The sequence below is a fragment of the Oryza sativa genome, chromosome 7, assembly GCF_034140825.1.
Source record: "Oryza sativa Japonica Group chromosome 7, ASM3414082v1".
NCBI classification, from domain to species: Eukaryota; Viridiplantae; Streptophyta; class Magnoliopsida; order Poales; family Poaceae; genus Oryza; species Oryza sativa.
Window position 1 is genome coordinate 21,770,113 of NC_089041.1, and position 21,548 is coordinate 21,791,660.

At 49.2% G+C, this 21,548-nt stretch overlaps 1 protein-coding gene and 1 long non-coding RNA gene across 2 annotated transcripts; both read left to right on the top strand.

The window, feature by feature from the left end:
- Positions 1-15,102: 15,102 nt before the first annotated feature.
- Positions 15,103-15,918, top strand: LOC136357313 (uncharacterized). Its single transcript, XR_010742548.1, has 3 exons — positions 15,103-15,181; positions 15,261-15,540; positions 15,625-15,918. It is a non-coding gene; the product is annotated as an uncharacterized lncRNA (long non-coding RNA).
- A 774-nt stretch (positions 15,919-16,692) lies between these two features.
- Positions 16,693-17,460, top strand: LOC107281635 (protein STRICTOSIDINE SYNTHASE-LIKE 10). The gene has a single exon (XM_026027054.2). It carries the CDS (start codon positions 16,714-16,716, stop codon positions 17,458-17,460), a length of 747 nt encoding a protein of 248 aa, XP_025882839.1. The 5' UTR covers positions 16,693-16,713.
- The last annotated feature ends 4,088 nt before the right edge of the window (positions 17,461-21,548 follow it).

Here is a 21,548-nt window from a genome sequence, read left to right on the forward strand (position 1 = left end):
ATTGTACTGTTCACAAATCGGTTGGGAGGGCAAGGGGGGCGATTTTTTGCTAAAATTCAAGGTAAAAAACACATTATTCTCCATTCATTCTCAACATATCGATCATCATTTATTTTTCTTCGTATGTTGTTGATTTCAGATGGATCGTAGATGGATGTACTATGCGCATCGTTCGTCTACCGAGTATAGAGAGGGGGTCACTGAATTTGTCACATTTGCGGATAATGACAGAAAAAATAGGATGAGCATGCACATGTTGTGCCCATGTAGGGACTGTAAGAATGAACAGATGATCGAAGACAAGGATGAAGTGCATGCTCATTTGATAATGAATGGATTCATGAAGAAATATACCTGCTGGACCAAGCATGGAGAGCAAGAGGCGCCTGATGTCGCAGCTGAAGAAGTGTTGGATCAGGATGTAGAGAACACCGCCGCAGCTCGAGAAGGCATGTTCGTACCTTCTCCTTTAGGTGGAGAGACCATAGATTTGGACACTCAATGTCTATCTACAATGTTGCATGACATTGAAGACGCAGAGGACAACGACAGAGATTATGAGAAGTTTAGTAAGTTGGTGGAAGATTGCCAGATGCCGTTGTATGATGGATGCAAGTCGAAGCACAGCAAGTTGTCATGCGTGTTGGAACTCATGAAGCTTAAGGCTAGTAATGGCTGGTCGGACAAGAGTTTTACAGAACTCCTTGAGCTGTTAAAGGATCTGTTGCCAGAGGGGAACAATTTACCTCAGACGACATATGAAGCGAAGCAAGTATTATGTCCGTTGGGCCTGGAGGTCAGAAGAATTCATGCATGTCCGAACGACTGCATTTTGTATTACAAGGAATACGCTGACTTGGATGTCTGCCCTATCTGTGGGGCATCAAGATACAAACGAGCAAAGAGTGAAGGTGAAGGAAGTAAGTCAAAGAGGGGAGGCCCAGCAAAGGTGGTGTGGTATCTCCCAATTGCGGAGCGCATGAAGAGAATGTTTGCGAACAAGGAACAAGCTAAGCTTGTGCGCTGGCATGCCGAAGAACGGAAAGTCGATACTATGCTGAGGCACCCAGCAGATTCAGTACAGTGGAGGACAATCGATAGGATTTACCAGGAATTCTCAAATGACCCAAGAAACATGCGTTTCGCAATGTGTACGGACGGCATTAATCCTTTTGGTGATTTGAGCAGTCGTCACAGTACATGGCCAGTTCTGCTTGTTAACTATAACCTTCCTCCCTGGTTGTGTTTCAAAAGAAAGTACATTATGCTTGCCATGCTCATTCAAGGACCGAGACAACCTGGCAACGATATCGATGTGTTCCTTGAACCGATAATCGATGACTTCGAAAGGCTATGGAATGAGGGCACACGAACATGGGACGCATATGCACAAGAGTATTTCAACCTCCATGCGATGCTGTTTTGTACCATCAACGATTATCCGGCCCTTGGCAACCTTTCTGGCCAAACTGTGAAAGGGAAATGGGCGTGTTCGGAGTGTATGGAGGAAACAAGAAGCAAATGGTTGAAGCATTCACACAAGACGGTCTACATGGGTCACAGGAGATTTCTCCCAAGGTATCACCCGTATAGGAATATGAGAAAGAATTTCAATGGACACAGAGATACAGCCGGACCCCCGACAGAGCTAACAGGGACAGAGGTGCACAACTTAGTGATGGGAATAACCAACGAGTTTGGAAAAAAGAGGAAAGTTGGAAAGCGAAAAGAGAAGAGCACATCGAAGGAAAAAACAGAGGAGCATGTGGAAAAACAAAAGACAAAAGAGAGGAGCATGTGGAAAAAGAAGTCAATATTCTGGAGACTACCATACTGGAAGGATCTTGAAGTTCGCCACTGCATAGATTTGATGCATGTCGAGAAGAATGTATGCGAGAGTTTAATGGGATTACTACTTAACCCAGGTACTACAAAGGATGGTCTCAACGCCCGACGAGATCTGGAAGATATGGGTGTTCGGTCGGAGCTACATCCCATAACCACGGAATCCGGCAGGGTTTACCTTCCTCCAGCCTGCTACACTCTCTCGAAAGAAGAGAAGATTGATTTGCTAACATGTTTGAGTGGTATAAAGGTTCCATCTGGTTACTCATCAAGAATCAGTAGGCTCGTTTCACTGCAAGATCTTAAGTTGGTTGGAATGAAGTCGCATGATTGCCACGTTCTTATCACACAGCTGTTGCCCGTTGCAATAAGGAATATTTTGCCTCCTAAGGTGCGACACACGATCCAGCGGTTGTGTTCCTTCTTCCATGCAATCGGCCAGAAGATCATTGATCCCGAGGGACTAGATGAACTACAGGCAGAACTTGTGAGAACCCTATGTCATCTTGAGATGTACTTTCCTCCAACTTTCTTTGACATAATGGAACATCTTCCGGTGCACCTTGTGAGGCAAACAAAGTGCTGTGGTCCAGCATTCATGACGCAGATGTATCCTTGCGAAAGGTACCTGGGGATCCTTAAGGGTTATGTACGGAACCGTTCACACCCCGAGGGGAGTATCATCGAGAGTTACACCACCGAAGAGGCCATCGAATTTTGTGTGGACTACATGTCAGAAACATCTTCAATTGGATTACCACGATCTCATCACGAAGGGAGGCTTGACGGTGTTGGTACTGTTGGAAGAAAGACTATTAGGTTGGATCGTAAGGTGTACGATAAAGCTCATTTCACGGTACTACAGCTGTCGGTGATATGGGACCGGGAGTATCATGACCAGAGGCTTGAGGCAGACGCAATCGCCCACGTGGCCTGGCACCTTCGGGGACGTCGGGCCCGAGGGTGAGGTGTCCGCCCTCCTCCTGATTTCCCCCGAGGGGGGGGGTCGGGTTGCGCTTGCCCCGGCCCCGAGGGCCGAGGCACCCCGACCCCTTAAGGAAGTCTGCGCCACATATATGGGATAAGTGAGCACAGCTGTGCTCACCTAACAGCATTTATTGCAGTCTGGTCAAGCGTGTCACGCTGCATGCAACGCAGTACAGCGCGTTCCTTTATCCGGTCTGTGACCAGTCACAGACCGGTCAGATCACGGGTTAGGTGGCGGCTGGCGGTCTGACGCACGCCTTGCCCCATCCCGTCAAGACGAAAGCCTCTAGGCACTCGTCTCAAGCCGGAGCTAGGGTGTTATCTCTTAGAGATGGCACGTTAGCCCTGGTCAGATTTATACCAGGCTTCATCCTAACCATTACAGGCAAGATGTTGTGTGAAGAAGGGCAAACATGCACGTTGCCAAGATTACACGCGGTGGACAAGAATGACCGATTTGTGACCGGTCTGACACTGACCATATCGTCAGCGCACAGCCATGTTCCCACGACGCGCTCACCCCCGGCGGAAGTGGAGGTAGGTGTGGGCTGTCCCATCGGAGCGTCATTCGGACAGCAACCGTGCTGATCTCCGCCCATTCAAGAGAAAAAGAACAGTCCAGTTTGGAAAGAGAAGGGTGCATGTGGTATCCCCTTGAAGTATAAAAGGAGGACCTTGCCCATAGAGAGGGGGTTGTTGGTTGATTCTTTCCCAGATTATGAGCTTAGAACGGGGGAGAAGTCAGCTCACACTTGTAGCTCATTCATACGCAGATCCACCAAAACACAGGAGTAGGGTATTACGCTTCTCAGCGGCCCGAACCTGTATAGATCGTCGGTGTCTCGTGTTTTCTGGCTGGCATACGATATTTCCACATACAGAGAGAGCGAGAGCTTGAGATTTCACCCTAAGCCCCCGGCCGAACTGGCAAAGGGGGGCCTGCGCGGTCTCCCGGTGAGGAGCCACCAGCTCCGTCATCTGGCGCGCCAGGTAGGGGGCTCAGCGTGTGCTTTCTGAGCTCTCAGACTCTTCCGTGTGCCCCAAGTTTTTCTTGTTCAGCCTAATGGCCGAGCAAGGAAAAACACACGACCTCTCGCCGAGTGTGAGCGGCGACGACGGGGAGCCGAATCCGCGCCGTCGAGCTCGTACTCCTCCACCTCCTCCGCGCCAAAGCCCTAAGCAGGGGGAGGCGCTTGAGAGGGTCGACAAATCCGCGGCGTCACCAGCCGCAGGTGATGCAGGAGAACGGCGAGACGGGGAGCGTCGCCTCCTCGTCTACGGCGACGGCAGCACACCTCAGGGTGCGCTTCAGGCTGCTGGCGCGCTCCTACGACACCCGCCTGTCGTCCATGACCCGGAGTCTCCAGCCCAACGATGGCTGGAAGACGTGGCCAACTTGGTCATGACGGCACAGCAGCGCCTGGGTGCTGGTGGACGGTCCGCCACCACCACCAAGACCTCCGGCGCCGCTACCACCGGCTCCGTGTCATCAAGGCGGAGGGCGCGGCGAGCGGCGGCGGCTGCACGTCATTCGGCTGCCACTCCCTCGTCTACACCGTCGACTCGGGAGGATCAGCATGGGGAGCCGGATGCCCGCCTCAACATCGGGCGCCGGCGTAATAGCCGGCGTACTCCCCGCGCAACGGAGGGCGCCTCTTCGTCCAGAGTGTCACCTCGACATGGACGTGAGGACCAGCCCTCCGTGCCCCCGGCTGGTGGTGTCGGCTGTAGAGCCTTTGTGGCGAGTCTTCGGAATGTCCGTTGGCCCCCAAGGTTCCGGCCCACCATCACCGAGAAGTATGATGGGAGTGTCAACCCCACCGAGTTTCTCCAGGTCTATACGACCGGGATTGAGGCCGCTGGGGGTGACGACAGAGTCATGGCGAATTTCTTTCCCATGGCCCTGAAGGGACAGGCGCGGGGTTGGCTAATGAACCTGCCACCTGCGTCGGTCCACTCTTGGGAGGATTTATGCCAACAGTTCACTATGAACTTTCAAGGCACTTATCCGCGCCCAGGCGAAGAAGCGGACTTGCACGCGGTACAGCGAGGGGATGATGAGTCACTTCGCTCGTACATTCAGCGGTTTTGCCAAGTCCGCAATACCATACCATGTATCCCTGCACACGCGGTGATCTACGCGTTCAGGGGGGGTGTGCGGCACAACCGCATGCTCGAAAAGATCGCTTCCAAAGAGCCCCAGACTACTGCGGAGCTTTTTCAGCTCGCGGACCGAGTGGCTCGTAAAGAGGAGGCCTGGACCTGGAACCCCTCCGGTTCCGGAGTGGCAGCTTCGGCCGCCCCCGGATCCGCCGCTCAGACAGGGCGGCGTGACAGGAGGAGGAAGAAGAGGTCAGCCCATACCGACGACGAGGGTCATGTCCTCGCCGTCGAGGGCGCTCCGCGGGCCACCCGAAAGGGGAGGCCAGCGAGCGACAAAAAGAAGGAAGCCGACGCTCCCTGACCTCGGCTACTTGGAAGAGCGAAGGCGGCGCGCGGCCCTTCGAGCCGCGCGCTACCAGCAGAGCCTGCGGCGCTACCATCAGCGCCACGTCCGGGCCCGATCACTCTGCGTCGACGACCTCGTCCTACGCCGCGTCCAAACGCGTGCTGGACTGAGCAAACTCTCACCAATGTGGGAGGGTCCGTATCGAGTGATCGGCGTCCCCCGGCCGGGCTCCGTTCGGCTGGCCACGGGCGACGGCACAGAGCTGCCTAACCCGTGGAACATCAAACACCTTCGTCGCTTCTACCCCTAGTGGGGGTCGGGTGTCAGGTTTTGGGCTCGGGCCAACCCCGCACCCCCCCGGGCGTGCAGGGTTGGCCGGGGGCTTATCTTTTTTCTCTTCCGTATTTCAATAAAAGCGTTTTCGATTTCCTAAAGGCTGTGTCTGTGCTTTTGTTTCCTTTTGAAGAATCTTGACTTGAAATAGGTCACTCGTGTTCAATCCTGCCCTCGGGGGCTCGGGTCGGCTAAAATCGCCAAACGGGGCCCAGAACCGAGCCGTGCCCCGGGGCGTGGTGAACTCCGGGGGGGAATCGGCAAAAACCCACAATCGGGTCACCCATAACCCTCGGTCACCACGTTCCCGGCCTGGCCAGTCTCGACATGTGGATCTCCCCAGGCACTAGCCCCGACCCGAGCCATTTGAGGACTAGGACCTGGGCACGAGCCCTTGATCAAGCCAAGACACAGAAGGACCGCGGCACAGACCATCCTCGTCTCATACACACAACAAATAGAATTGACATAGAAATTTCCTCTTTATTTGGTTGCAGATTAAATTAGTCTATACAAGAAGGGGGCCCGAAGGCCTCGGAAGAAGAAAGAAAAAGCTATTCAAGATTGGCGGGGGCCTGGGGGCTCACTCCGACGCGCCCGGGTCACCAGCCTTGTCGTCGTTATCGTCCGCACCACCGTCGCCGCCCTCCTCGTCGGAGTCGAGGGCGAACGCGAGCCGAGGGGCCGTACCCTCGAAGCTGTGAACGATGTGGTCGGCGGCGTCCCGGACCTGCGCGCGTGCGCCGTCCTCGGTTCCGAAAGGGAACTCTTCCAGCGCTGCCCACGGGGAGAAGTCAGGGTCCGAGAGGCCCCCAAGCCGAACGGCGGCCCAAGGCCCCCGACGGCCAGAGTTGGCCCTCCGCCTGCTTGTCCGACGGTGTCAGGCGCCCCCGACCCTCAGGATAGCCTCGGGGCCACTGCGGGAAGGCCGCGCCTGTCGCCCTCTTACCCCGAGGATATCGGCGCAGAAGCCGAGGGCGCCCCGCGCTGCCTCTCGGATGAAGAGCGCCCTGGAGATGCGGCCCCTAGCGAAGAGGATCGGCCCCGCCGAAAGGTGCAGCGGCCCGTCTACTTTGTTAGTGAGGCCCTCCGGGACGCCAAAACCCGATACCCTCGGGCCCAGAAGATGCTATACGCTATTCTGATGGCTCCGAGAAAAGCACCATCACCATATCTCCAGGCGAAGCAAATCGGCTCGCCCAGATTCGTGCGCTGCTCAGGTAATGTGGCAGTCTTGAAGAGACCGCCCATTATGGACAGCCAAGTCACCATTACCAATGTGCATGGATTGAGACCGTTGGGTATTTTGCCCAACTACGGAGACCGGTCCCACCTGTCACCAGGCTTTAGGGGTGGCGTCACACCTGACCGCTTCCCTTGGGAAGGGAAATTGCTCTGGCATAACGCCGGGGGCTACTGTCGGTGATATGGGACCGGGAGTATCATGACCAGAGGCTTGAGGCAGACGCAATCGCCCACGTGGCCTGGCACCTTCGGGGACGTCGGGCCCGAGGGTGAGGTGTCCGCCCTCCTCCTGATTTCCCCCGAGGGGGGGGGTCGGGTTGCGCTTGCCCCGGCCCCGAGGGCCGAGGCACCCCGACCCCTTAAGGAAGTCTGCGCCACATATATGGGATAAGTGAGCACAGCTGTGCTCACCTAACAGCATTTATTGCAGTCTGGTCAAGCGTGTCACGCTGCATGCAACGCAGTACAGCGCGTTCCTTTATCCGGTCTGTGACCAGTCACAGACCGGTCAGATCACGGGTTAGGTGGCGGCTGGCGGTCTGACGCACGCCTTGCCCCATCCCGTCAAGACGAAAGCCTCTAGGCACTCGTCTCAAGCCGGAGCTAGGGTGTTATCTCTTAGAGATGGCACGTTAGCCCTGGTCAGATTTATACCAGGCTTCATCCTAACCATTACAGGCAAGATGTTGTGTGAAGAAGGGCAAACATGCACGTTGCCAAGATTACACGCGGTGGACAAGAATGACCGATTTGTGACCGGTCTGACACTGACCATATCGTCAGCGCACAGCCATGTTCCCACGACGCGCTCACCCCCGGCGGAAGTGGAGGTAGGTGTGGGCTGTCCCATCGGAGCGTCATTCGGACAGCAACCGTGCTGATCTCCGCCCATTCAAGAGAAAAAGAACAGTCCAGTTTGGAAAGAGAAGGGTGCATGTGGTATCCCCTTGAAGTATAAAAGGAGGACCTTGCCCATAGAGAGGGGGTTGTTGGTTGATTCTTTCCCAGATTATGAGCTTAGAACGGGGGAGAAGTCAGCTCACACTTGTAGCTCATTCATACGCAGATCCACCAAAACACAGGAGTAGGGTATTACGCTTCTCAGCGGCCCGAACCTGTATAGATCGTCGGTGTCTCGTGTTTTCTGGCTGGCATACGATATTTCCACATACAGAGAGAGTGAGAGCTTGAGATTTCACCCTAAGCCCCCGGCCGAACTGGCAAAGGGGGGCCTGCGCGGTCTCCCGGTGAGGAGCCACGAGCTCCGTCAACAGCATATGACTGAGGTGGTGCCGTACGTTGACGAACACCTTGCAGTTATCCGACAAGAGAACCCAGGCCGATCAGAGAGTTGGGTCAGGAATAAGCACATGTCTTCTTTCAACGAGTGGCTGAAGAACCGAATTGCCAGGTTGCAGAACTTGCCTAGTGAAACACTTCAGTGGTTGTCACAGGGTCCTGAATGGAGTGCCACCACCTGGCAAGGATATGACATAAATGGATACACCTTTCACACGGTCAAGCAAGACAGCAAATGCACAGTGCAGAACAGTGGGTTACGCATCGAGGCTGCTAGTGACGGTGGTCGTCGTGATCAATACTATGGTAGAGTTGAGCAAATATTGGAGCTAGATTACTTGAAGTTCAAAGTCCCGTTGTTTCGTTGTCGATGGGTCGATCTTCGCAATGTAAAAGTTGACAATGAAGCTTTCACCACTGTCAACTTGGCTAACAACGCGTACAAGGATGAACCGTTCGTTCTCGCCAAACAAGTTGTTCAAGTGTTCTACATAGTTGACCCGTGTAACAAGAAACTACATGTTGTTCGTGAAGGGAAAAGGAGAATTGTTGGATTGGACAATATTGCAGACGAGGATGATTACAACCAGCACGTCCATGGCATAGGTCAAGAAATACCTCTAGAAGAGGAGGAGGAAGAAGATGAAGTTCAATATGCACGTGTCGACCATGAGGAAGGATTATTTTTGTAATTTATGTACGTAGTTTATGTCTACATGTCTGTTATCTGTATGATTCTAATATGTTCGGAATGATCAATAGTATATTGCTTATGAAATAGTCAAATAAAATAATTAAGTGAAACACCCACTAGAAGTGAAATAAAATAATTAAGCAAGTATTAGCATTGGAAATAATATAATTAAAGTAGTATAATAATGAAGTGCAATTACTACTGTTAGTGAAATAAAATAATTAAGTATAAAAAAATATGTAGTGTATGTGAAAATATGTTAAGGAAAATAAAAGAACTAAGTGAAATAAAATAAAATAAAATTGCTCTAGGCAAACTCACCTGTGACGGGCTCTATCTGTAGGGCCGTCACAGGTGACCTCACCTGTGACGGCCCAGAGTGCTGGGCCCGTCACAGGTGGTCTTACCTGTGACGGCTCCACGGTTGGCGCCCGTCACAGGTGACCTCACCTGTGACGGCCACATAGTTGGAGCCCGTCACAGGTGAGTTTGACTAGGGTTGACCTAGGGTTGGACATCTTCTAGATCGATCCAGATCCGGCGCCCACTCTCACTCACTCACTCTCTCGACCGCCGCCTCGCCTCTCTCGACCTCTCTGCCGCCCTCTACGCCCTCCTCTCCACCGCCGCCTCGACCTCTCCACCGACGCCGGCCTGCACCACCGCCGCCGCACTCACTCTCTCGACCGCCGCCATCCATCTCCACCGCCATCTCCACCGTCGCCGTCTCGACCTCTCCGCCGCCATCTCCGCCGCCATCCAGACCCTCCTCGCCGCCGCCCTCTCTGCCGCCATCTCCGCCCTCTCCGCCGCCCTCGCCGCCTCCTTCTCCACCGCCGCCTCCTCACTCACTCTCTCGACCGCCGCCGTCCTCTCCACCGACATCTCCACCGTCGCCGCCTCAACCTCTCCTCTGCCCTCTCCGCCGCCATCTCCGCTGCCCTCTCTGCCGCCATCTCTGCCGTCCTCTCCACCGCCCTCTCCGCCGCCGCCTCCACCGCCGCCCTCGCCGCCGGTCGTCCTCTCCGCCGTCCGTCCATCGACTTCCCCGACCTCCCCGACCCTGATCTCCCCGACGCCGGGATCCCCGACCACCGCCGACCGCCTCGACCTCTTCGCCACTGCCTCTCCGCCGCCGCCACCAGGATCCAGGACGACTACGGCCTGCGCCGCCGTCTCCAAGTACGCCGCTTCTCCAAGTATGCCGCCACCCTCCCCCATTCCTCCTTTTTTCCGATGGATGAATTGCATTGTTTAGATGAATGAAATGTGATTTGTTGTTTCGATTATTGGTGCTGCTGTATAGATGAATTAAATGTGATTTGTTGTCTGTGGATGTTTTGGATGAATGTAGGGGCTAGATTTTATATACATGATTTTGGTGCAGTGAATCTTAGCATCAATAGAGGATCTTAGCATGAATTTTTAATGCATTTTGTTTTCTATAATTCTTTGATAATTAAGGACCTTTATTAGGTGTAGGGTTTGAAATCTAGTTACAAGGGAAGAATTGATAGATTGGCCGCAGATTTAATGTAGTTCCGAGGTTATCAAACCATCACAGAATACAAAGTGCATGGGGAATTTTGGTGGATAGGCCAGTGTAGTCCATGGACGGAACCGACCTAGACACCAAAATTCTCCATGCATTTTGTTTTCTGTCATAATTTGATGATTAAGGAGGCTTTGCAGATTATCTAAACTTGTTGATTTATATACCCTTTTTGTCTATGAATAGGTCAATTGTATGAATTGTTGTTTATATACATGATTTATATACCCTTGCTGCTGCTGCCACAATATTGTGGGCTGTTTTATTATCTAGACTTGCTTGAATTGAATGGATGAATTGCTGTTTACATGAAGTTAGTAGTACTGTCTCCTTTTTTATCTACACCCCTGCTACTGCCCCTACACTTGTTCACTTGTTCCTTATTAAATGGCCAGTGTAGAGTAGTTATATACCTCTACACTTGTTCTTTTTTTATGCATAAGAACAGATTTTGTGCACTTGCTCTTTTTTTATGCATAAGAACAGATTTTCTGCACTTGCTCTTTTCTTCTGGATTGATAAATGGCCAGTGATGAATTGCTCAATAAGAACAGATTATCTACACTTGATCATTTTTTTATCTATTCTTCTTTTTGCCCCTGTTGTGGCTCAATAAGTAATGAATTGCTCAATAAGAATAGTTTATCTGTACCCTTATTGTGGGCTGTTTTTTAAATTTGCATGATTGACTCAGTGGTTATATACCTCTACACTTGTTCTTTATGGATAAGAACAGAGTATCTACACTTGTTCTTTTTTTATGCATAAGAACAGATTTGCTCTTTTGATGTTATGATTTCCTCTTTTTATCCCTTCATGCAAATGAATATAATTGATGCATATTTCTGAGCAAAACTGAGGCCATATCTTTCATAGTATACCCCGTATTACATGATTTTGGTGCAGTGAATCTTGAATGTGGATTTAAGTGCAACTGCTGCTGTCTATGTTTGCCCTTGCTGTCTATGTTTGCCCATGCTGCTGCCTATGGTTGCAACTGTTAGTTAAGTGCAACTTGAATGTGGTTTTAAGTGCCATTTGGACATATAACCATTCATGGAGTGTGTACTGCTATATATGTTGCTAGACCTATTGAATTTTGTGGACTTGCATTTATACTCCTCCTGCTGCTGTTTTATGTCAATCATGCAAATTCTGTACCCTTGCTGCTGCTGTTTTTTAAATTTTCATGATTGATTTAGTGGTTATATACCTCTACACTTGTTCTTTTTTTATGCATAAGAACAGATTTTGTGCACTCTCTCTTTTTTTATGCATAAGAACAGATTTTCTGCACTTGTTCATTTTTTTATCTACAATAATATATGCATGATTTATATACCACTGCTGTTGTTGCCCCTGTACTTCTTGTTAAATGGCCAAGGATGAATTGCTTAATAACATTCTATCTATACCTGTTCTTTTCTTTATGGATAAGAACAGATTATCTACACTTGTTGATTTATATACCCTTGCTGTCTATGTGAATTTCCCTCTGCTGTTGCTGTTTATGTGAATTTCCACCCTGCTGTTGCTGTTTATGTGAATTTCCACCCTGCTGTTGCTGTTTCCTACTCTAATTTCCTGCACTTGCTCTTTTCCTTATGGATAAGAAAAGATGAACTACACTTGTTCTATTTTATTGATAAGAACAGATGAACTACACTTGTTCTATTTTATTTTCTATTTCCTCTTTTTTCTGCACTTGCTCTTTTCTTCTGGATTGATAAGAGGAGTATATCTAGACATGTTGTTTTAGTTAATTTGCCCCTGCTGTTGCTACCCCTGTGGCATATATACTCCTCCTGCTGCTGTTTTATGTCAATCATGCAAATTATGTACCCTTGCTGCTGCTGTTTTTTAAATTTGCATGATTGATTCAGTGGTTATATACCTCTACACTTGTTCTTTTTTTATGCATAAGAACAGATTTCCTGCACTTGCTCTTTTCCTTATGATTTTCTCTTTTTATCCCTTCATGCAAATGATTGTAATTGATGCATATTTCTCAGCAAAACTGAGGCCATATCTTTCATAGTATACCCCGTATTACATTGGATCTAATGCTATTTAGTCTAATGGTAGGAAATTTATAATCTTTTTCGCGAAAGTTAAACCATGTCAACGCCCGGCGCAAACCCGCCCTCCCCAACACCTGCGAGGATCCAGGAAGAAGCAAACCCAGCCACAGAGGCAGTTGCCGAAGGTCATCCCGCGACAACGGCGGTCCAACAACCCGAAATTCATGGTAATTTATAGGATAAATTTTCACCACATGACCACATAAATTTTAGCTAGCACCCCTTAGCAAATATTGCCTTCTGTTTGTGCTGCAGAATTGCCGCAGGAACAACATACGTCGATGTCGGGCGAGACAAGTGCAAGTAGGTCTAGTAGAAATCCGCGGTCACAAAATATATGGCCGACCACAGTGCAAGTTATAAGAGAGGTTGACGCTAGTGGTAGGCCCACGGCGCCCAGGACTGTCATTGGAAGATGGTCTAACTGCTGCGGGATAGCGGCACGTGAGAACTTCGGGATCCTCCATAAAGATATCGGGAAGGTCACAGAAGCCGAGAAAGAGCGAGCTTGGACGGCAATGGAGAAATGGTTCACATTTCCAGCCGAAGCAAAGGATAGGCTCAAGCGGAAGGCATTACAAAAGATGGGCAAAGCTTGGAAGAATTGGAAGTCGAAGCTCTTCACCGAGTATGTCAACCCGCCCGGCAATCATACGCCGTTCGATGAATACCCTCAAATAACCGAAGCGGTGTGGGAGGAATTCTGCTCTCTCAAGACCACCCAAGAGTTTAGGGAATCCAGCGAGGCACATCGCGTACTGCAACAGCGGAATGAGCACCCGCATCGGCTGGGCACCGCAGGGTACATCGGCAAGGAGGCAATATGGGCCCAAGAAGATGCAGCCGCTGCAGCAGCGAATGTACCTGCCCCGTTTTCAGACATCCCTGAACAAAGAGCTCGCAACTGGGCGCGGGCAAGGGGTAAGGTCAACCCGGACGGCTCTGTCACATTTGAGAACAAAAGTGATGCCGTCGTCTATCAGGAACTGGTGAGTTCACTACTTAACCTAACTAATTTCCGTTCGTATAAAGTACAAGTTCGTATAAACGACTATCTTCTTTTCTAGTTAGGCTTGGTTGCTGAACAAGCTTCACAAAGCGAGGTTGAGTCCGCGCCGAAGAGGCGCGAAGATGACATCCTCACAAAGGCGCTCGGAACCAAAGAACATCCTGGCCGAACTCGGGGAATTGGTAGCGATGTGCCCTGGAAGCATGGACTCCCTCAGTACAGCTCCCAATACAGGAAACGGAAAGTCTCCAAGGAAGAGAGGGACGCTCGTTTGAAGGCCGAACTTAAGGTTGAGGTCATTCAAGAACTAGAAGCTAGCATGAATGCAAGGGTGGAAGAAAGGGTTAACAAGGTGCTCGCCGACATGAATATACCCCGAGTCACAACACCTGCTGTGCAACCAACTCCTCGTATACAACACGACGCGAGTCCGTCACAGCATAGGAGTAGTTGTGCATCCACAGAGGTGCCGGCCCCTGGTCTCCCGATCGCACCACTAGCTGCAGTGGACCACATCGAGGTAATTATTGTTATCCGATCCATATCTAATAAAAGACATTTACACATTCCAATATTAAATTCAAACTTTCACCTTATGCAGGGCGCAGCACAGTGTGTCCTACTAGCGAGAGTCCACCCAACTTTCGCTCCTGAAGTCGCTGAGGGCATGGCTTTCAAGCCCTCGGTTACAGACAAGGTCCACGGCGCAGACCTGCTAGCTGGGTATGCCAAGGTGTCCATCGATACAGTAAAGGACACCTGGTCAGGCTATCCGCTGCCCGTGCCCCCAAATGATGAAATCATGACTTTGGGCGATGCGCGCAAGACATTCATACAATGGCCCAAAGAATACATAGTTGTGAAGATGACTCCTCGTCCAAGTCGACCGACGGAGCTTACACCTCCCAAGTCTAAGCTATCAATTGAGGCTCCCCGTGGACTGGCATTGTCAGTACCTCATTCTCCCGGTGGAGCTGATATGGACTTGGCAGATATAGCTCAAAGCTTGGCTCCAATAAAGACCACAAGAAAGGCCGATAGCTCCCCACCACTTGTCAAGGGCCAGAAGCGTGAACGAGGCAAGGGGAAGGTCGGGGAGTTGGCGCCGGAGCCAAAAAGGGGCAAGGCTGCGACGTCGATGCCGGTAAGCAAATCGGGGAAGGTCGTGAGGGCGCCAGCCCAATTTGAGCTAGGCATGCCATTGGTGGAGGACAATGTGTTAGCTGTGATGGGTATTGCTTGCCGAGAGCTACATAAGCAATACATGGAGCTAAGCAATGCCAAGCGGAAAATGAGGGAGTCATCCATAGTTGGACATCACGACCACCAGCCGTTCCTATCGTCGCCTGCCTATATAACTATAGGCTTTGATGACCTCTTCGACCTTTTCAGGATCCGGAAGTTGGACACTGGTCTTCTAAAATGCTACTCCTTGTAAGTGCATACCTTCTATACTTGTGATATGACTGGACTATATCTCCTAATTAAATTAGTTCTAATACGTAAATATTTTAAGGTTGTGTTGGATCGAGAGTCGTCGCCATGGTAATCAGGTTGGGTTCCTTGATCCATCCATGGTGAATGAGGTTAATTTACAACAGAGCTCCACTGAGGTGGTTGACTATGTCAACCGGTGTTTATGGGCCCATCAAGACAAGGAGTACATCATGTGCGCACACAACCAAGAGTAAGAGGACAATACCCTTCGTGTATATTGTTTTTGAAGTTAAGGTTCTTAGTACTAACGCTACATAACCACTGCGCAGGCGACATTGGATTCTCCTAGTCATCGTACCTAAGTGGAGTAGGGTTACCTACCTTAACTCCAATAAGTCCAAAGATTATGATTTCAGTGAAATCACCAAGGCCTTAAATATGGCTTGGGGTCCATATGTGGAAAAGGGTGGTAGGCACAAGGAGGGCAAGAATGAACTTTATCATGACACCAAGTTTGCATGCGCACAACAGATCGGAGACCAATGTGGTTTCCACGTGTGCCACAACATGTCAACACTTCTAAGAGAGGTGAAAGATTTCGACCCTGAGGTTGTTGCTAATGGCGAATAAGCTCATTTCAATATCTACATTGCTATTCAAAACGTGCTAATTAACCTCTTATTTATTAAACAGAAAGGTAGAGCTGGCTTCAAGATCTCACCCATCAACCCCCCCGCTATCAGAGGCGAATTGCGCGCCTTTATTCTTGCAGAAATAATGAACAAGAAAGGACGTTTTCATGCCAAATAGACTCATGAACTTGGCTAGATAATTTATTGTGATGTAAAAAAGATGTTTTTATAATTTCTGGCGATGTAAAAAATTATGTTTTTATAGAGTGCAATGTAATTTACTTTCATATGTGCAATATTTATGGTACTTTACTAAATTGTCATCACATTTGATCAACTACGATTTATGTTGTACTATTCATCTGTTTTCTCCTTTTTTTTTCCCTTATTGACAGGTTGTGGAGGTTCACAACGAACAGAATACAAGAAATTTTGGTAATCATTTGAGGACTTTCATGGGGTATGAATTGTGTGCTATAATAAATTAAATTGTTGCATATGTGATGTTGTAAATTGTTGCTTTGTGATGGATCTGTGATATGTGATGCATCTGTGATGTTGGGCAGTTGGGGAATATGTGATATGGAGGGGGGGTGACTGGCACCTGTGATGTTTCTGTGTTTCAGAGGGCATGGCTAGCAATTCCTGAGGCTAGCCAATATTTAGCATTTATTTTTTTTCTGGAATTAACTCATCAGTGACGGTTCGGAAGAAACATCCGTCACAGGTAACTTCACCTGTGACGGACTCGCAAACGTCGGACCGTCACAGGTGACCCACCTGTGACGGGCTTTTACTTTCGGGCCCGTCACAGGTGGGTCACCCTGTGACGGCTACTATATACCGGGGATCATCACCTCTGACGGGCCTTTATTTAGGGGCTCGTCAGAGATGAGACACCTGTGACGGGTCCTAACAAGCCCTAGTCTAGCTTAGACCAACACCTCTGACGGCCTTCTATTAACTTGCCCGTCAGAGGTGGATGTCACCACTGACGGCCGGCCACCCGTCAAAGGTGACTGGACTTACCAGTGACCACTGATCACTGACCAAGCCCAAAACCGTCAAAGGTGAGGGTTTGGGCCCGTCACAGGTGACCTTGACCAGTGTAGTGTACTCCCACGCCCCGGGGTACAACGTCGCCAAGTGCATGGCTCCCAAGCTCCATCCCGCGGAGCTCACCGAGAGCAAGTGCGGCCGGCCGCTCGGCCTCCGGTTCCACAACACCTCCGGTAACTTCTACATCGCCGACGCGTACAGGGGCCTCATGCGTGTCGGCCCGCGCGGCGGGGAGGCAACGGTGCTCGCCACGGAGGCCGACGGCGTGCCGTTCAAGTTCACCAACGGTGTCGACGTCAACCAGGTCACCGGCGAGGTCTACTTCACCGACAGCAGCACGCGCTTCCAGCGATCCCAGCACGAGAGGGTCACTGCCACCGGCGACTCCACGGGCCGCCTGATGAAGTACGATCCGACGACGGGCTACCTCGACGTGCTCCAGTCCGGAATGACGTACCCCAACGGTCTCGCGCTCAGCGCCGATCGGAGTCACCTCGTGGTGGCGCTGACGGGGCCATGCAAGCTGGTGAGGCACTGGATCGAGGGCCCCAAGGCCGGTACGTCGGAGCCGTTCGCCGAGCTGCCGGGCTACCCGGACAACGTGAGGCCCGATGGGAAGGGAGGCTACTGGGTGGCGCTGCACCGCGAGAAGACCGAGACGCCGTATGGCTCGGACACCCACCTCCTCGCCGTAAGGATCGGTCGCAAGGGGAAGATCTTGCAGGAGTTGAGGGGGCCGAAGAACGTCAGGCCAACGGAGGTGATTGAGAGAAGCGGCGGCAAGCTTTACCTGGGTTCAGTTGAATTAGGTCATGTCGCCGTTGTTAAGGCTACTTGATTAGTTTATATAGTTGCTTTTGTTCAGAGTGTTTATTTTGTTTTAGATGTAAGTATTCAATTTCGGCCGAACTACCAATGTAATAAATTTGCACTTCATCTGGATCTCCTGGGAATATAGGAGTATGTTGTATATTTTGATTTCATATAGAACTCTAGCTACGGATAGTCACACTTTGCTGTGCTTGTTTAAGAATCATGATATTTAGGACGTGGGCGTTTTTTTATAGTACATTGAAATGCTCGTATATTCGTATGACCGTGAATTGTTAGGTTTAAATTTCTTTCAGTAATATAAGATAACTTCTGGCTAGAATAAGTACTACTTGTGATTTATGTTTCTTGTAATGTAGCGTACATCTTAGTGTAAAATCATACATTAGTAGATCTATATACTAGTTCTACAACCTACGTCCCAAATAACTTAATATTTTACCCATCTCACACATACCAATAATGATCTCTACTATTATAAAAATTGAAGATGTTTTTACCGATATTTTGGTACGTCATCCGTGTATTAGTCGGTTTTTAGGTTCGTTTGCTTTTGGAAATACATATCCGTATTTGAGTCGGTTTTTAACATCGTTCACTTTTGGTAATACAGGTGGAATCATATAAGAAATTTGTTTAAAAAAACTCGCATGCTAACTTGAGACGATCGAACTCCTAACTGCAGCTCATGATTATCTAAAAATATATATATCCAAGCGAACTCCCCGCAGTGAATTTCATCCTAACTAAACCATATAACAATAATAAGATTAAAATAGACTTCACCCGTTGTAACACACTAGCATTTTTTTTCTAGTAATAATAATAAAAGAAATACTCCTAATCTATCAAATCCCAATGCAACTATTCCTCTTTTTATCTACTCCTAATACAATTATTTTTTACTTTTATAAACTCTGATATAATGATTCCTCCAAAAATAAACTTATTTAGGGACAAAATGGACTGAGCTAAAAATAAACTTAATATGAGACGGAGGAAGTAGTTAACACTTACTAATAATCATTTAATTGAGAAGAATATAATTAGGCTAATCTTGTGATAATGACCATATAAACATACACATACACACTCCTATTACTATGAGCACTTCCAAGGGACAATCGCACACCACATACCTATAAACACCTCTTGCTTGACGAGTAAGTTGCTATCATAAAAGAACAATTAGAAATAACTACGAGCACCTATGCTAAGTTTAGAACATAGGGTAATGTTGGGAGAACTTTTGGAACGCTCAGCTTTTCTTAAAATGAAAAGCTCCTCTAATTAAACAATTTAGCTTTTTATTTTGATTTAAAAACTATAATAGTAGAATTAAAAAAATAAACTAGTAACCACAAGTTTATATTCTCACTAGCTGAAATCACATGGGCTGTTTGCCTGTTTCTCATCATCTGCCTCCCCCCAACCCCCCCAAAAAAAAAATAAATCTAGGGGTTATGGTGCACCAAACAAATTAAATGTAGGAGTTATGATCAATTCGCTTGTTGCACGAGTAATGCTGGTATGCTTAGAGTTTATCACATAAGTGTTCTATTCTGACTTGCATCCTATTTCGTCATTGTAATTTTTTGATAGGTGAATACTCTCAGGTTTCAGCATCATAGCTTGTTTTGCTGCTACAGCTCATGCAATGATTTTAATGAGTTCAGAATCGGTACATGAATTCACATGTTTTTTTTATGTTTTACCCAAACGAAACGGCATTTATCGGGGGAAGTATCAGTACTATAAAAAACAATTTGGCCGATACATACGTTTTATTTATTTTTCAGGTGGACTTAAAATATTACTTCTTGTTATCACTTGTATAAATAGCGGGAAGCCCGTAGATTTAACCCCGCCTCTAAAAATCGATTTTTATGGGCGGGTTAAAAAGACCGGCATACAAAATATGGGGGCACTATTAAATTTGACACATAGAGAGCCAAAGTTTTCCATCTCTCCTTCTCCCTTGGCTCTCTCACCACCTACTCCACCTCCTTCCCACCCGAGCGAGCAGACTCTCCCCCATCCCCATCTCCTCCCCCAAGTCCTCCCTCTCCTGGCCTTCCTCCTCCGTACCTACCTATCACAGCCAACGCTCCGCTCCTGCCCACTGCCGTCATCGACCACGCCCGTAGTTGGTGGGCCTTAGGAGTCAAAGGGACATCAATTGGGCCTGCAACGATGACCGTGACCACCACCACAACGACAATAGTGATGACGACTGTGACCACGATCGTGATGACAGCGATGTGACCTCCACAGCTTGAATCCGCCGTCACCGGCCTCAGGAGCATCAGGTTTGCAACCATAGGGCCTTGGGAATCTAGATCCACCGCCGCCGAGCTTGACGCAGGTGGATCTGCCGTCTTTGGGCCTCGAGCATGCAGATTCGCCACCACAAGGCCTCGAGAAGCTCTCACTCGTCGTCGTGGAAAGCTCTCGGCCATCCTCATTCCGTGGCCGTTGACATCATCGCGGCTGGCCTCCGCCATCCTTACCGACATCGATGATGGTGCGCTACTTCGATTTCTTACCTTAGAGACTGGCTGAAGAAGCAGGCACTACTACAGAAAGGGCCATAGGTGCCGGTTGGGAATCGGCTATAGGTGCCGGTTTCCCAACCGACACCTATTGGTCGGCACCAATAGTAGCAACCGGCACCTATGAAGAAAATAAAACCGACACCTTTAGCTTTGCTCAAGCCAAAAAAAAAAAAGGGACCGGCTCAGCTCGAATTGAGCCAAACTCAACTGAGCACTGTTACTGCGTCATCGCCCGAGTTGCTCCGAAATCAATTTAAAATCCCCAAATCCCCAAATCATCCACAAATCGCTACCAAAATCAATTGACATCACAGAATGAACATACTCTAATCCACAAATCGACCAAAACATCTAAAATAAATCTACAAGAGACGAGGGAGGAGAGCCCTCTTCATGCTCCACCATCCGCTTCGTCGCTGGCGAGCCCCTCTTCTGTCGCCACTCGTTGCCTCCCCTCCCGCCAGATCCGGCGGAGGGGAGGGTGCCGCCGCCGCCCGCCGCCTCCCCTCTCGCCAGATCCGGTGGAGGGGAGAGCGCCGCCTCCCCTCCCGCCGGATCCCGCGGAGGGGAGGGTGCTGCAGCCACCCGTCGGCGAGGTGCGCCGCCGCCGCCCGTCACCCGCCGCCTCCCCTCTTGCGCCGCTGATCCCTCTTCCGAGCTGCCGCCGCGCGCGTGCGAGAGAGAGAGAGAGAGACGGTGAGAGAGATCGAGAGAAAGGATAGATAACCGATAAGGATAATAAATAAAGGGAGGCCAACGCTTATAGATAAGGCCGACACTATCGGCTCAGTCTCAATAGGTGCCTTTTTAAAAAAAAAACGACACCTATAATATATTAAATGTGCTGGTTTTTTTTAAAAAAATCGATATCTATAATAACCGGCACCTATGGTTACTTAAAGGTGTCGGTTTTAATTGTTCCGGCACCTATATTGCCGATCCGTATGAGCTTTTTTGTGCTAGTGAGGAGAGGATGCCGACGTAGGGATGCCGATGCTGATATCCTCGGCTGAATTTTTTTTGTGAATTTGACAAATCAGTTTCGAATTTCAAATGGTGAAATTGCATTATGAATTTTGCGAATCGGGCGTTATTTGGATCTGGACTTTGTTTTCTTGCGCCAAAAATTGTTTTTAAGTCACTTAATTATGCGCTGATGGGGCTCTTAGGGTGGCGGCAAACAAAAATCATCGATTTTCACGGACCTTAAATAACAAGCAAAGCGTTTGGTCACATGCAAAATTATGTTTTGTCGTAGTGAGTGATACAGTAGTAGAGTCGTGGGTGCACGACTCCATCCACCGTGCGGAGTTGAAAATCCCAATGCCCACGAGTATTACAGACTCATAGATGCTAATTGTTAGGATGCATGAGCATACGTGGGTGTTACACATGTAGTGGCGTGTGAGTCTACCATGTATTCCGAAAGAAAACAATATTTACCAAAAAATATTTATTTTTGTTTTACATGTTTTCTTGTTGCACACAAAATACGGGCGTAAAGGTTTTGCGCGCGTATAAAATTTCCACGATCCCAGGA

What these genes read in the sequence shown, in the direction of transcription:
- LOC107281635 (XM_026027054.2), top strand. Translation starts at nt 16,714, where the DNA reads ATGGCTCCCAAGCTCCATCCCGCGGAGCTCACCGAGAGCAAGTGCGGC.